We start from the raw sequence: 16,666 nt of genomic DNA, 5'->3' as shown, positions 1-16,666 counted from the left end.
TGGACTCTAGTTGGTTACTCCCATAATTTTTAATGCAGAGTCACACAGTATTTTCCTATCTCTGTCTAGAGCGTCTACAGTCTCCTCACAAATAAAATAAACAACTTAGGAAGCTCTCATTTCTACCCTCTCCTCTTAGCTTCTCCCATGTTAAAATCATCTAGAATTTTAGTTCCAGGCTACCACCTAAAAATTGCTAGTCATTGTAGATTAAAACAACTGCTAGTTAGCTGTGGAAAGCACCTGTCTCTTTTTCTTTGTAGCTCATGCCTTTCTGATTCCTCACTCATTTTGGTAAAGTATATTCTCAAACACTTTTTTCATAAATAGTTGGAGGTGGTTTCATGCCCTTACATCTACTGACATGTCTTTATTTTGTCCCTCCATCTGAGAATAATTTATGGGTAGATTTCAGGTTCAGAAATGTTGTCAAAGTCTAAAGTTTCTGCTGTCCTGTAGCATTCAGAGCTGCTAATTTTATGTCTGACACCTGTATGATTTTTACTTTGTAGGATAATGTGCAAGTGGAACATCTACCATTTTATTCAGCCCTGGAAAACTTGAGAATGTGTCTAGGTTTGTGAGGCTCTGTCCTTCATCATGGTCAGCTCTCTTTCAATCGAAAAGATGCCTGACATTTCCTCATGTCCGTGATCTTTCACCTTGTGAAAGTACTTTCTAGACAGGTACTGAAACAACTGGATGCAGCTTTCATCTCCTGGTTTTTTTCTCCTCATACTTGCAACTTCTTGTCTCTTTGAGTTACATCCAAGAGAACCCTTGCTCAATCTCCTAGTTCACTACCTCACTTTTCAATAATACCTATTTTGCTATTCAATGTATCCCCAAAGATTTTCATCTTCATAAATGATCAATTTTATTTATTTTATTGTAAAGAAACACAAGGATATTAATTATACTTATTTAAAAATCTCATTTGCATTTAACTCCAAAGAATCACAGCTACATACTCTGGCACCATATACTATCTACCCTTCTGCATGTCTCTAAAAACAAAAACCCAAAAGGGATCAACTAAGGGCTAGTATACCAACCTCCCAGAAAACCTCCTATATCTTGAAAGATAAGCCTCCCAATTATTCAGGACTATTACAGATATATGAGCTGTCTTTTAAAAGGGAGGGGAAAAAAAAATCTCAAAATAATCTAACTTTTGCAATCCCTTAGAAGTTCTAATATATTTCAAAGAATAAAAATCAAGATCCTTCTAATTTGATTGTGCTTCTTCAATTCTTTCATGAACTTTCATTATTAGCCTCTGTATGCTGTTTTTCATTCCCACATTCATTCAAGAAAATGATCTGTTAAAAACAGTTCTTAATTTAGGTGGACAATGTTTCCTGAGTGAGGCTTTCCTAATACATGAAATTGTAACATCAAATAAACATCATTCAAACAAAAATATGATGCAATATTACCAAATTGAATACTTATACAACTTTATAAGTTGTATAACTCCAATCACAGAGAAATGAATACTCACATGCTGTAAGAGGAACAACTCCCAACCATGCAAAGGCCACAAGTGTATAATGAAACCAGTATCGTATTGCAGTGCCAATACTTGTAACCAGTCCGGCAAATATGTCTTGGATGGGAAGCCGTGAAGGCATATCTGGAGAATAAACTAGTAGAGAAAAAAAAAAGTACATATAATTTCATAAAGATTCAAAAATAGCTTAATTCAAAAATATAAAATAGGCATGTAGAGCTAGCTTAACTTTCAATCTTTGTATTTCACTTAAATATCTTTTCCTATTAAAAAAGTGAATCAAACAGTTAAATAATACATTTACCCAGAAGTCCTTTGAGAGCAAATCACATGTGAAATGTAGAAACCAACAAAAAAAGGCCTCTGTGCAGGAATAAAGATTCAAGAGAAGTTCACATCCCTCAGTCATTGCCATGAACTTCATGCAAAGCTAACTTATACATGTTTTAGCATTTAAACAATGCAAGGGGCGCCTGGGTGGCTCAGTTGTTGGGCGTCTGTCTTTGGCTCAGGTCATGATCCCAGGGTCCTGGGATCGAGCCCCGTGTCTGGCTCCCTGCTCCGCGGGAGGCCTGCTTCTCCCTCTCCCACTCCCCCTGCTTGTGTTCCCTCTCTCTCTGTGTCTCTCTCTGTCAAATAAATAAATAAATAAATAAAATATTTAAACAATGCAATTATCTGGCTTCCCAAATTATAAAAGATCATATAAAGCGAACAGGAGCAAAAGGTGAAGCTGCTGACATGTTAGCAAGAAAGAACCCTCCTAAGTAAAAACCACAATAAGATATCACCTTATACCTGTCAAATGGCTAGTATCAAAAAGATAAGAAATAATGTGTTGGCAAGGATGTAGAGAAAAAGGAACCCCTGTGCACTGTTAGGTGTGAGAATGTAAACTGTGGAAAGGAGTATGGAGGTTCCTCAAAAAATTAAAAATATATAGTATACAATCCAGTAATTCCACTTCTGGGTGTTTACCCAAGGAAAACAAAAACACTAACTCGAAAAGATATATGCACCCCTATGTTTACTGCAGCATTACTTACAATAGCCAAGATATGGAAGCAATCCAAGCATCCATTGGTAGATGAATGGATAAAGAAAGAATAGTGTGTATGTATACTTATACACACACAATGGAATGTTGCTCAGCCATGAAAAATAATAAGACCCTGCTATTTATGACAACATGGATGGATCTAGAGGGTACTGTGCTAAGGAAATTAAGTCAGTAAGTTGAAGACAACATATGATTTTTCCTTACATATGGAATCTAAGAAACAAAATAGATGAACAAATAAACAAAAAAGCAGTAACAGGCATATAAATACAGAGAACAAACTGGCAGTTGCAAAAGGGAAGGCAGGGGTGGGCAAAATGGGTACAGGGGAGTAAGTCATAGGGATGAAAGGTAGAGCAGAGGGAATATATACAATAGCATTGTATGGTGAAAGATGGTAACTACACTTGTGGTGAGCACAACATAACATACAGTTGTGGAATCACCACGTTGTACACCTGAAACTAACATAACATTGTGTTTCAACTATACTTCAATTTAAAAAAAAAAAAAAGATGACCCAGTCCTCCTCCCAAATACAAGCCTTAGACACAGCACTCAAAAACTACTATCTGTAGCAAAGTCATTTCATGTAGAAGCAAACAGCCTACTGACATTTGTTGGCCAATCACACCTCCCCGCCCAATTTTAAAACGATAATTAATATTCCAACCAGTAAAATCAGGTCTTTCCATCTCTCTGTAAGATGTGGTTCAACACACTCAGAGGAAGGTTTTGCCACGTTTGAGAAAGATTTCCTTTTTAAATGGTTCCAATGAAAACCACTGCTCTCCCACAGGTATCGCAGAAAGAACACATGGGAGGAGCACACACCTTCCTCCAGTGAGGCCAAAATAAGGACTTATGATGTGTAAAGTTTTAAAATCAATGATATAAAATTAATGAATGACCTATTATAAAACTATTCACAGCTACAAACATTAAGGAATAAGCTATTAACAAATAGCAATTTTTTGCAATATACCCACAAAGACCACTTACTTTAAGAGGATACTTGATACACAAGTCATTAAACCAGTAAATAAAGTTTTTGATAAGATAAAGAGAATGGCCTATGTCAAATGCTAACTAAAATGTACCAACACACATGGGCGCTGGGTGGCTCAGTTGGTTAAGCAACTGCCTTTGGCTCAGGTCATGATCCTGGAGTCCGAGGACCGAGTCCCGCATCGGGCTCCCTGTCAACAGGGAGTCTGCTTCTCCCTCTGACCCTCCCCCCTCTCATGCTCTCTCTCATTCTCTCTCTCAAAGAAATAAAATCTTTAAAAAAAAAAAAAAGAGTACCAACACAAGCTTTTATCGGTCTCAAAATAAAAAGCTCACACAAGTATTTCCTATGAAACTTCATGAAAATATTCAATTACTTAGAATTAGTTTGCTATAAACCTTAAGCTGTAGATACTATTAAAAAAAAAAAAACCATGAAAACACAAAAAACCTTTGGAAGGAGGGCAATGTACTACAATCCCAGAATGAAAAGTATACTTCAAATTCTTGATAAGCTGCCAGTATAGTCCTCTACTTATTTAAGATGAATAACATTAAGTATCAATCAGTAGGCACAGGAATTATAAAATATAACTGGAATTTTAAAGACCTGCAAAATATGTGCCATAGGCTTAACAAAAATATTAAACTTAGAAAGTCTCATTTTTAAGAAGTGAATTAGGGGGGGCCCTGCCCGGCTCAGTCAGTAGAACATGCGACTCCTAAACCTTCTCTTTATTATTATTATTATTCCAATCTACACAATTTTAACTCAAAAGATATCCCGTTTGAACAGTGAGGACATATTTGATAAAATCAAGACATCGTTATTAATTTTTCTGGGTGAATGGTATCATAGTTACTGTTTTTAAAAAGAATCCTTATTGTTTAGAGATACATACTAAAATATGTACAGATGAAATTATAAATGATGGGATTTGCTTTAAAAAAGGATAGAGAGGTGGGGAACAAGAACATAGGTAAGGAATACCATGTAAAGGCCATGAGCTAAAAATGAGTCAAACTAAGAAATATGAACATGGGGGTTTCATTACACCTTTTTTATTTACATTTGAACTTGTCCATAATAAAAAATTTAAAAAGAGGGGCACCTGGGTGGCTCAGCCCGTTAAGCATCCAACTCTTAATTTAGGCTTAGGTCATGATCTCAGGGTCCTGAGATCAAACCCTGCATGGGGCTTGTGCTGAGCATGGAACCTGCTTAAGATTCTCTCTCTCCCTCTCCCTCTGCCCCTCTCCGCCCCACTAGTGGCGTGCACACTCTCTCTCAAAAATAAATAAACAAATAAAATTAAAATTAAAAAAGAAAGAAGAAATATTCTATAAATCAATCACTCTCACATAAACATGCATCTGTGTGTTAAAAGCTGACACGTAGTTTTAAAAAATAATTTCCAAAATGTTACAGCAATACTTTGTTATTATCAATGACAGACAAAGTTAAAAAATAGCTGCTTTAAAACTGCTTAAAAACCTTTATGCGTGCAGTTATAACCCAAAAATGCAATGCAAACTTCTAAAGAACTTACTTGGTGTGAAAGCAAATCTGTGCTTGCATAATTCACAGTATTCTTTTCGACTGTGTTTCAGCCACTGAACTAAGCTGCAATCACAAACGCATTCGTAAGTGCAGTATTTACAACAAAGAAATTTTAAGGCTTCACTGAAAACCAATGTTCTGTTTTATTAAAATTTAACATATCATGGAGCTTTTATAATTGTGACAGTTTCATATTTACAATATTCTGACTTTTTATAATTTAAAGCCTTCTGAAAGTACACAACTATAACAGATAAAAACAGTATGTATTTCTACTATTAAAAAAGTTCAATTAACTAATTGTAATCTCCTCCAGGCTAACCTCAACTATGAAAGAATCTCCAAGCATCACATCAGTTCTAACACTGGTCTGGTAATACCGCCACCCTGGGTAGCTCGGTCCCAACCCTGGTTGTCACTAAGTGGTCGGCTGTGTACCCAGAACAAGTTACTTTAACATTTCTATGCTTGTTTCCTCATCTGCATAATAATAAAAATATTCCACCTCATGGTTCTAAGGATTAAATGAGTTAAGATGTATAAAAGCAATGAGCACCACCTGGCACAAAGCATCACATAAATGTAAGCTATTATCATGCCAAGCAGAATCAGAGAACCTTAACACTTCCAATGAACAAAATAAGCTCTCCATAGTAGAAATGAACAAACAGGTATCACATGCACCCGGAAAACAATAATACCAAAATGACAAGGAATGGTAATAAGGAATATGGGTAATTGCCAAATTTTCACAACAAAATTAAAAAAAATAATAACTACTTCAGAGAAAAGTTCATTGAAACAATCCCCATTATACAAATGACAAAACTGAAGCTCAGACATAAAATTTTCTAAAAGGATGACTCACCATTCTTGATGGATAAACTTAATACTGCCCGTACATACACAAGGATGATAAAGAGGTTTCTCAGGTGTTCCTTCTGACCGACACACTCTACATATGTCTGTGAATGAAAAAGATAAATTGAGTTATCTTTGATTATAACTTAAAAAAAAAAACCAGAACCCCCAAACAAAAATAATGTGTTAAAGCAGATGCCAGAATCCATCAGCAGCAGAGAACTGTTATTATGATAATAATAAAGTATATTCCAAAACCAAAAAATCTCCTAATATATAAAAAGGCCAGTTGTTCCTTTCAATGAGAACTGTACTCATTAAACTGCATGCTTCCATAACTAATGCTAAATAGAAATACACAAAATCAGGTCACCACTGGTATCCTCAGAGTTTACAGTTTAAAGTCCTAAGTCCAGTCCTAACAGTTTAAACTCCACAAAAACACATCCAAGGACTTAACAGCAGTGGGCAGCATAGGAGACACCCCTTTAGCTTCACCTCACTCCACCAGAGACATAGAGATACACACAAATAGGGTGAGGGGGCACCCCAAAACCACAAAGGTGCCAGGCCAGAGAGAGGTGAGACAGAGGTCACCTTAAGCAGAAGCTACCAGAGCCCAGCACTACCTGGTCGGAGGCCAGAGGCAAGAGCTCACCCTTTACTCCTCCCCACATGGTTCTGAGCACATCTGTCCACCTTCTTGCCTGGGGTGGCCCATGATATGTTGAGGAAGAACCTCAAATGCCAAGAACCATCCCATTCACAGGCTCCATAACGCTCCCTCTGAAGGACAACCTATGAAACCTGGTCGCAACTTTTATTTAGACCTTCTTCTCTGTGATCTGCAAGGCGAAGTGCCCACCCCAAGTGGGCAATCTGAAGGGCGACAAGCAGTGTGTACTAGAGATAGGGACTTAAGTAAAACTTTTGATCTACTCTCTCCACAGAGTTCCTCATTCATGGGGAATAACTGCAATCCAAGCCCATCATTAATGGATTTAACCAGTCCCCAGCACCCGCTGAGACTAGGGTGCACACACACTGAGCAATGGGGAACTTGGCTCCCAACGTTAAAAAAGCACTGTGTTGCTCAATCTAGTATGGCTGAGCACCACTTACCAAAGTTGAGGGATAATGAGTACTCAGGCTGGCTAACTGGTTAGCGCACTAATCCCCGTAGTTATCGATAAGCTAGGCAAATCACTGCCGACATAGAAAGGCCATACACCACCACCCACAGAAGAGCTTTTGCTGTGCCAGTTCCACCTACACGAGAGCCAGAAGGGGTTGTCCAGGTTGAGTCAAATCAAGCACATGCTCCAGGGCTGTGTCTTTCAGTTAGCTTTAGAACCACACCACCCCCCCCGCCCCACTACCACCACCCGAAGGACTTTGGTTTCCTGGAAGCGACCTGAGGGTCATGAGAACAATGCTGGCTGTCGAAATCATTTATGGTCAGAACTACATGGGATCCAAGCCTCTTCAAACCTCCCACTTTCACCTTCATCCTTGATTAATGAAAGCATCTTTGGCAAAAGCTTTCTCTCTGGTCCGTCTTGCACCAGTCTAAGACTTTGGGCTCTGGCAAAGCAGTATGAACATCCCAACAATCCTGCCTAACCAGCCTCTGCAAAGTTCTGACACAAACAAAATAGAACTACACTAGAATTCTATGATTCCCAGGGCAGTATCCTGGCAGCTCGAGTCTGCTTTGAGCACTCTAATTTTCTCCAAATGTACACTTCAGCCTAAGGAAACTGGGCTAAGAGCCCGGAGCTCACCCAAGGGGGGTGGGGAAGACCTGGAAGGACCATCCCCCCGTGGTGGACCTGCTGCTGCCCACATGGGCGATCCAACATCAAGCTAGCATTTTAACTGCACTGAATTCAATACCTGCACTGGAGCTGAGATTACCACAGTGGCCAGCAACTGGACTTGCCCTGCAATGGATCCTCCTCAAAGGATTCAAAATGGACTCACTGAAATATAGGCTCTCAAAAGAGTCTAGTGTTATTTTTCATCACTGCTCTCCCAGGTCTCAAGTAGGTAATCTGCACATCTGCTGCCTTGCTTGGTTGTTGAAGTCGATCATCAAGCTCCCTTTATGGTACCGAACCTGGATTCCTGGTCACCATGGCTGTCACTGTACGCACTATGACTTCTACCTAAAACAGCTGACAGGTCCATGGGACATGCAACTGATGAGGTTATCTAGAATCACTAGAGCTGCTGGTGCCTGTGGGCATCAATTAGTCCCACAATTACCACAGTTATCCAGGTAGGAGCGGCACAAGCACTTAAAGCCATTTGGAACATGACCACACCAGCCTCAAGTGCTAGGATGCCTGTGGATTAACTTTAAAGACAGGCATGTGCTACAGAGGGATTAACCAGGTAGGATGGTTTGGGTGCAAATGTGGGTGAGCCGGTGCAGACAAAGGGTGAAGCAGTCCCACACTGTCCTGTCTCCGCAGCCAGCTCTCAGGCAGCTGCAGAAGTAGGGCACAGCAGCGAAAGTGTGGCAAGGAGTATCCTGCATCGGGACACAGTGTAGAGGAAAGCAGCAGAGACACTGCCGCGCTCACACAAGTGAGAGTCGCTATGTTGCCCTCCAGAAACAAGGTGACTGACTGGGCAAGGGCTGCCCTTGCTGGCACACTGCTGCCAACAAGATGCAGGGACAGTGGGGGATATCCACATGAGTGTGAACGGTTGATGCCAGTGGGCTCATCCTGTGATGGGACCCATCCCCACATGGGTGGCCCAGGCCCAGGTGGCACAAGGGAGCTATGGGGAGGACCATGCAGAAGGCACAGTGCGGGGGCGGGGGGAGCATGTGCACGAGACACTTATCTTCAGAAAACCACGTTCAACGACAAACCAACACTAAAAACTAAGCAAGCACAACAAATCTAAACCAACTCCAGGGCTCTGCTTAACAGAGTACAGAGTACTGGACTCATCCACCTCTGTAAGGTTGAAACCATTTTCACTGTAACACTAAGACTTTGCCTTTTACCCTCATTGTCTTGCCAGGATACAGTGGAGTTTTCCAGAGGCTACATAACACAACTGACTGAATGCAGCCAAGATGAAAAAAATCCACCAGCCTCCCATTAAATCAGACATTTAAGAGATTTGCAAATATAAAACAAATCCACTCTTCTCACCAATATTTTGGGTTTGAAGTATATAGTTATTTCTTTGAAAAAAAATTATATTAACATATAACAGGTGTGTTAAGTGAATTAATACTTCCAAATTTTGTTTCATTTTCTAAGGGCAAACGAAAGCTCTTATGAGTCTTTATGTTTTTTAAGAGTAGGCCAAAAAAGTTAAGAACTACTATTTTTTTTTTTGCTCGTGAAACTTTTGAAAAAAATCAGAGAATAACTATGGTTCTCTCAAAATACACAAATAGACAAAATTTTCATTATTTTGTAAGGAGTTTCATAAGCCTCCATTGATTCTACAAAAGGGAAGGGAATATTAGACTTCTCAAATGCCTTGTTTTAGAACCATGGAAATTTTTTTACATAATCCAAAACAAAATTATAGCAAAATGGAAAATAAGCAACCCCTAAATCAAAAACAAATTACACAAATGAAACATATATATGTGTGTATATATGATAAATAGATTTCAAGTTTAACCACAGAAAAGATTTACTTTAGAGACTTTAAAACAGTAATATGATCATATATCCCTAGTAGGCTATATCCTAAGACAGAAAGAACTGCATTAAATCCTAAACAGAATTCAGTAATCATGGTGTGAAGAGCAATAATATTGATAATTTTAAAACTTGGGAGGATAAAGCCGGTAAGTAGTATGATGGGTGGTATTGTGGTTGTGTGTACGTGTTTTTTAAGTTATCTCTCAGAATACATAAGAATTTACAGATGAAAACATTTTATATCTGGGATGTGCTTTAAAATGAGATGGGAAAGGGTTGAGAGGAAAGAATTATCAGCCATATGCTTTATCTGCTGAATCTAGATGCTGGTTATTGGAGGTTATTGCATTAGTCTATTTCATTTTTAAAATTTTACATAATAGGGGCACCTAGCTGGCTCAGCTGGTGGAGCATGCAACTCTTGAGTCTCAGGGTTGTGAGTTCAAGCCTCACACTGGGTGTAGAAATTACTAAAAATAAAATCTTTTTTTATTTTATTTATTTATTCGACAGAGAGAGACAGCAAGAGAGGAAACAAGCAGGGGGAGTGGGAGAGGGAGAAGCAGGCTCCCCGCCAAGCAGGGAGCCCGATGCAGGGCTCGATCCCAGGACCCTGGGATCATGACCTGAGCCGGAGGCAGACGCTTAACGACTGAGCCTCCTAGGCGCCCCAAAAAATAAAATCTTTAAAATGGGGAAACATCCCATGCTCATGGATTGTAAGAACAAATATTGTTAAAATGTCTATGCTACCCAAAGCAATCTACACATTCAATGCAATCCCTATCAAAATATCATCAACGTTTGCTGGAACAAACAGTACTAAAATTTGTATGGAACCACAAAAGACCCCGAATAGCCAAAGCAATCCTGAAAAAGAAAACAAAAGCTGGAGGCATCACATTCCAGACTTCAGGCTGTATTACAAAGCTGCACCTCAAGAGAGTATGGTATTAGCACATAGATCAATGGAAGAGAATAGAAAACCCAGAAATGGACCCTCAACTCTGGTCCACTAATCTTCGACAAAGCAGGAAATACCCAACGGAAAAAAGTCTCTTCAAGAAATGGTGTTGGATGGGGCGCCTGGGTGGTTCAGTCGGTTAAGCGGCTGCCTTCGGCTCAGGTCATGATCCCAGGGTCCTGGGATCGAGCCCCACATCAGGCTCCCTGCTTGGTGGAGAGCCTGCTTCTTCCTCTCCCTCTCCCTGCTGTTCTGCCTACTTGTGCTCTCTCTCTCTCTGTCAAATAAATAAAATCTTTAAAAAAAAAAAAAAAAAGAAATGGTGTTGGAAAAACTGGATGGCCACATGCAGAAGAATGAAACTGGACCACTTTTTTTTTTACACCATAGACAAAAATAAACTCAAAATGGATTAAAGACCTAAATGTGAGACAGGAATCCATCGAAATCCTAGAGGAGAACAAGAACACAGGCAGCAACCTCTTTGACCTCAGCCACAGCAACTTCTTACTGGACACGTAAAAGCAAAAATGAACTATGGGGACTTCATCAAGATAAAAAGCTTTTGCACAGCGAAGGAAACAGTCAACAAAACTAAAAGACAACCTACCAAATGGGAGAAGATATTTGCAAATGCCTTATTAGATAAAGGGCTAGTATCCAAAACCTATAAAGAATTTATCAAACTCAACACCCAAAAAACAAAAAAATCTAGTCAAGAAATGGGCAGAAGACACGAGCAGACATTTCTCCAAAGAAGACATACAAATGACCAACAGACACATGAAAAAACACTCAACATCACTCAGCATCAGGGAAATACAAATCAAAACCACAATGAGATATCACATCACACCAGTCAGAACGGCAAAAATTAACAACTCAGGAAACAACAGATGTTGGCAAGGATGTGGAGAAAGGGGAACCCTCATACACTATTGGTGGGAATGCAAACTGGTGCAGCCATTCTGGAAAACAGTATGAAGGTCCCTCAAAAAGTTAAAAATAGAGGTACCCTATGACCCAGCAATTGCACTACTAGGTATTTATCCAAAGGATACAAACACAGTGATTTGAAGGGGCACCTGCACCCCAATGTTTATAGCAGCAATGTCCACAAAAACCAAAATATGGGAAGAGCCCAGATGTCCATCGACAGATGAATAGATAAAGAAGATATGGTATATATACACAATGGAAAATTACTCAGTCATCAAAAGAATGAAATCTTGCCATTTGCAACGACATAGATGGAACTAGAGGGTATTATGCTAAGCAAAATAAGTCAGAGAAAGACAAATACCGTATGATTTCAGTCATGTGGAATGTAAGAAACAAAACAGTTGAACATAGAGGAAGGGAAGGAAAAATAAAATGAAATCAGAGAGGGAGACAGACCATAAGAGACTCTTAACTCTACGGAACAAACAGGGTTGCTGGAGGGGCAGTGGGTGGGGGGATGAGGTAAATAAGTGATGGGAATTAAGGAGAGCGCGCGACGTAAAGAGCACTGGGTGTGATATGCAACTGATGAATCACTAAATTCTACCCCTGAAAATCAAACAATCAAACCAAATCTTTAGGGGGGTCTGGGTGACTGAGTAGATTAAGTGTCCAACTCTTGATTTCAGCTCAGGTCAAGATCTCAGGGTCATGAGATCCAGCCCTGCATCCGGCTCCACACTAAGCACGGAACCTGTTTAAGATTGTCTCTCTCCCTCCTCCTCTCCCTCTACCCCCCTTCCCGGCTCGAACGTGCGTGCTCTCTTTCTCTAAACTAAATAAACAAGATCTTAAAAAAAATAAAATTTTACATAAAACTTTAAAAAAATAAACAATGGTTAAACATGCAATTTACAAATATCACAGTTGAACTTTTATTGTACTGACACTACCAAGTCCAATTTTATCAATGAAGTTCTTCAGCAAGAAGGCTTAGCATGTGACTTATTTCATATGTGCATGCACGTACACACACACAAATTTGAAAACTCATGTTAGATTTTTATTTCACTGATCCTGTTTTTAAAAATGTGGTAAAACTTTCATTGGCTATATCTTCATTAGGGGAAGAAAGCAGAGTAAGATTTAAATAATACGTCTCAACATTCCTAAAAGCCTCTTTATGTACAACCAACAACCCAATTCCAATTTAAAACCATTTAATCTAAATGACTTTAAAATGGAATTTGGTCCAAAAATATCATTAATCTCTTTTGCAGTGCTGGCCCTGTTTTTCCCCACATCATGAAGATGTGACTGAGTTTTGTTCAAAAGCACCTCATGTATAAATATTACCCTAAATGGAAAGGTGAAGATTGTTGGTATAAATAAACTAGAATGGTGATAAGCCCTAGCTATAAAATACTTGTAAGGTAAACATTTGGCTGTTTAGCAGGCCCCAATCGCTGCTTACCATGGCATAGTCATACTTATTAGGAAACTGGAAGCGGAGAAAAGCTGCCAAAGTGAAAGACTGCACCTGCTCTCACTTTATATCCTCAACTGAATTTCCTTAGCTAGTCTGTGTGTGGACTAGGAAGGAATGGAAGCTTCTTCCCTGCCAATCCATGTTGCAGTAGAAAAATCTGAAACAAGGCATACGTATACAGAGCTAAACATTTTTTCTGCAAGGATACATAAACTATTAACAGTTGCTAACTTTGTGGATCAGTTTTGGGGGAAAATACACATATTTTATATATGTATGATGTCTACAGTATGTATTTGTGTAGTATTTTGCTAATACCTTACTATTAAAATTAATAGTTTCCTTATAAACTTACATTCAAAGACATGTACAAGAACATTCATAGCAGCACTATTTCATAAAAGTACCTCCAAAATAGGGGCGCCTGGGTGGCTCAGTCGGCTGAGTGTCCCGACTCTTGATCTCAGCTCAGGTCTTGATCTCAGGGTTGTGGGTTCAGGCCCTGCGTTGGGCTCCACCTCCAAAATGGAAACTACTAAACTGTCTATCAACAGCAGAATGGATGAATTTTGGTATATTCACATAACTGAGTATGATATGGCAATAAGAATAAACCAACCAACTAAAACTACAACCACGATTTGGATTTATTGCATAGTGATGTTTAGTGATAACTCCCACACCCACACACAAAAAGAACTCAGACACAAAGAATACCTACTCCACATGTAAAAAGTTCACAAACAGGAAAAACTAACATTTATTAGAAGTCACCATAGTAGTTACCTCTAGAGGAAAGAGGCAGTCAAGACTACAAGAGGACTGAAGGGAATGGCCCAGATGAAATCGACACACTTCTCCCTATACCTCCTGCCAAGTACACCTAAAAGCCTAGGACATTTTTTTTTTTTTAAGATTTTATTTATTTATTTGACAGAGAGAGACACAGAGAGAGAGGGAACAAAGCAGGGGGAGGGGGAGAGGGAGAAGCAGGCTTCCTGCCAAGCAGGGAGCCCGATGCGGGGCTCGATCCCAGGACTCTGGGATCATGACCTGAGCCGAAGGCAGACGCTCAAGACTGAGCCACCCAGGCGCCCCTGCCCAGGACATTAAACATAAATAAACAGAAGATGACTCTAAAAAGTGAAGAAAAGGCAGAGCAGCAAGGGAACTGGTGACCCAAGGAATCACATCCAGTGAGTTCTCTGGGTTTGTGTTTTGCTTCATGTATCCGGGAGACTGGTGGTGGAGGTGGAGAAGCTGACAATCTGAAAACATCAATGGGAAAAGACAAACTTACCCCAAAAAAGCCAAAGACCAGGAAAGAGGCAACCTAGCAAGAGGGAAATTTTTAGGCAATAAATGCCTCTGTACCCCAGCCAAACACCACAGGAGAAAAAATGCAGCCCTGGGCGCCTGGGTGGCTCAGTCGTTAAGCATCTGCCTTCAGCTCAGGTCATGATCCCAGGACCCTGGGATTGAGCCCTGCATCAGGCTCCCTGCATCGGGCTCCCTGCTCTGCGGGAAGACTGCTTCTCCCTCTCCCACTCCCCCTGCTTGTGTTCCCTCTCTCACTGTGTCTCTGTCAAATAAATAAATAAAATCTTTAAAAAAAAAAAAAAAATGCGGCCCCAACACCACCTCTAGCAGCCAAGGCCAAGAGGGAAGCAGACCTAGATTAGCTAACTCTATTTTAGTTACCGAGGCCCAACTAAATTATCACGCAAGTTAACGAGGAAATGAGCATTAAAACATAACCGCCAATTACAAGAGTATTCCCTTTGACTTGCTCATTCTTTCAACTTGGTTGTATGATCTTTTCTTGAATGTTTTATTTTTTTCACAATTTAATGTCAATATTCTATACATATTTTCTATCTACTCCAACTTTGTTATATTCTTCCATTTGTATAGTAGGCTGCTCCCTCTGGTAAAACACATTACACCATTGAAATATAAAAATAAAATAACTAGATAGTACAGCAGCTAATGACTAGCGAAGCCAACATTTCCGCATTTTACCAAGTTCTCTTTCTTTGTGAATTTTCTAAGTCCTTTGTCCAGCTTACTAACTGGGGTCTTAACAGTAAGAAAGCAGTCCAAAAAAAAAAAAAAAAAATTCAGCAAAAGATTTGAACAGATACTTCACCAAAGAAGGTATACAAATGAAAAAATGCTGAGGTCATTAGCAAAGTGCAAGTTAAAATCACAATAGGACGGTGATGGTTGCACAACAGTGTGACTATATTTAATGCCAGTGAATTGTACACTTAAAAATGGTTAGAATGGTAAATTTTGTTATGTATATTTTACCACAAAAGAATTTTAAATCACAGTACAATACCACTACATACTGATTAAAATGACAAAAAGAAAAAAAACTCTTACCATATGATGCAGCAATCATATTCCTAGATATTTAACTTAGTAAAATGAAAACTTATGCTTGTACAAAAACCCAGATGAATTTGGATAATGGCTTCATTCATAATTTCCTCAAAATGGAAACCAATCAAAGCATTCCACAACTGGAGGATAAACTGTGGTACATTCAATATTCTTTTCTACAACAGAATACCATTAAGCAATAAAAAGGAATGAAATACTGATACACACAACATGAATAAATCTCAAATGCATTATATGTTAAACAAAAGAAGCCAGACTGAAAAAGCTACATACTAGATGATTCCATTTATAACATCTGGAAAAGGTAAAACTACAAAGACAGAAATACATCAGTGGCTGCCAGGGGTCTGTCTGGGAGTGGGATTGATCATAAAAGGGAACAGGGATATTTGAGAGGAGGGCTGAATTAGTCCATCCCTCGAATGTGCTGGCTACATGACTGTATGCATTTGTCAAAAATTCATGGGCACTACCATCGATAGATGAATAAAGGATATATATATACGTGATGCATATACATATATAAATATATGTGCGTGTGTATACACATATACACAATGAAATATTACTCAGCCATAAAAAAGAATAAAATCTTGCCATTTGTAACCACATGGATGGAGCTAGAGAGTATAATGCTAAACAAAATAAGTCAAAGACAAATACTGTATGATTTCACTTGTATGTGGAATTTAAGAAACAAAACAAATGAATGGAGGAAAAAAAAGAGAGACAAACTAAAAAAACAGACTCTTAACTACAGAATAAACATGGTTACCAGAGGAGAGGTGGGTGGGGTAATGGGTGAAATAGGTGAAGGGGATTAAGAGTACACTTATCCTGATGAGCACTGAGTAATATATGGAACTGCTGAATCATTATATTGTGTATCTGAAACTAATGTAATACTGCACTGGAATTAAAATAAAAAATTAAACTATCCCAGACCAAAACAAAACAAAAAGCTCATGAACATTAAATAAGGTAAGTTTTACTGTGTTTATCTTATACTTTAATTTTAAAAAAGACTTCCTACAGTACTGTCTAAATAGACATATGAGAAGAACAAAGGAGAAAGGATAATGACATGAAAAGAAATTATTGTTCCTTCACTAATGAAGTTGTATACTGAAATGTATCCCAACAAGCCCATTAATTTCATCCAGCCAGATAAGAATTAAT

At 39.0% G+C, this 16,666-nt stretch overlaps 1 protein-coding gene across 1 annotated transcript in view; it reads right to left on the bottom strand.

Annotated features, from left to right (window-relative positions):
- MARCHF6 (membrane associated ring-CH-type finger 6) overlaps window positions 1–16,666 on the bottom strand; it is an 81,200-nt gene that overhangs the window by 50,880 nt on the left and 13,654 nt on the right. Inside the window, exons 2-4 of the mRNA XM_032415458.1 lie at window positions 6,011–6,107; window positions 5,132–5,205; window positions 1,505–1,648 (exon numbers count right to left, since the gene is read on the bottom strand). Of these exons, the coding sequence (XP_032271349.1) occupies window positions 1,505–1,648; window positions 5,132–5,205; window positions 6,011–6,107 (315 nt within the window). The remainder of the gene's footprint in view (window positions 1–1,504; window positions 1,649–5,131; window positions 5,206–6,010; window positions 6,108–16,666) is intronic.

This window comes from Phoca vitulina, unplaced genomic scaffold (genome assembly GCF_004348235.1).
Source record: "Phoca vitulina isolate PV1807 unplaced genomic scaffold, GSC_HSeal_1.0 scaffold17, whole genome shotgun sequence".
Lineage (NCBI taxonomy): Eukaryota > Metazoa > Chordata > Mammalia > Carnivora > Phocidae > Phoca > Phoca vitulina.
The sequence above is the reverse complement of the archived record's forward strand: the minus strand, read 5'-3'. Positions and strand labels throughout refer to the sequence as shown.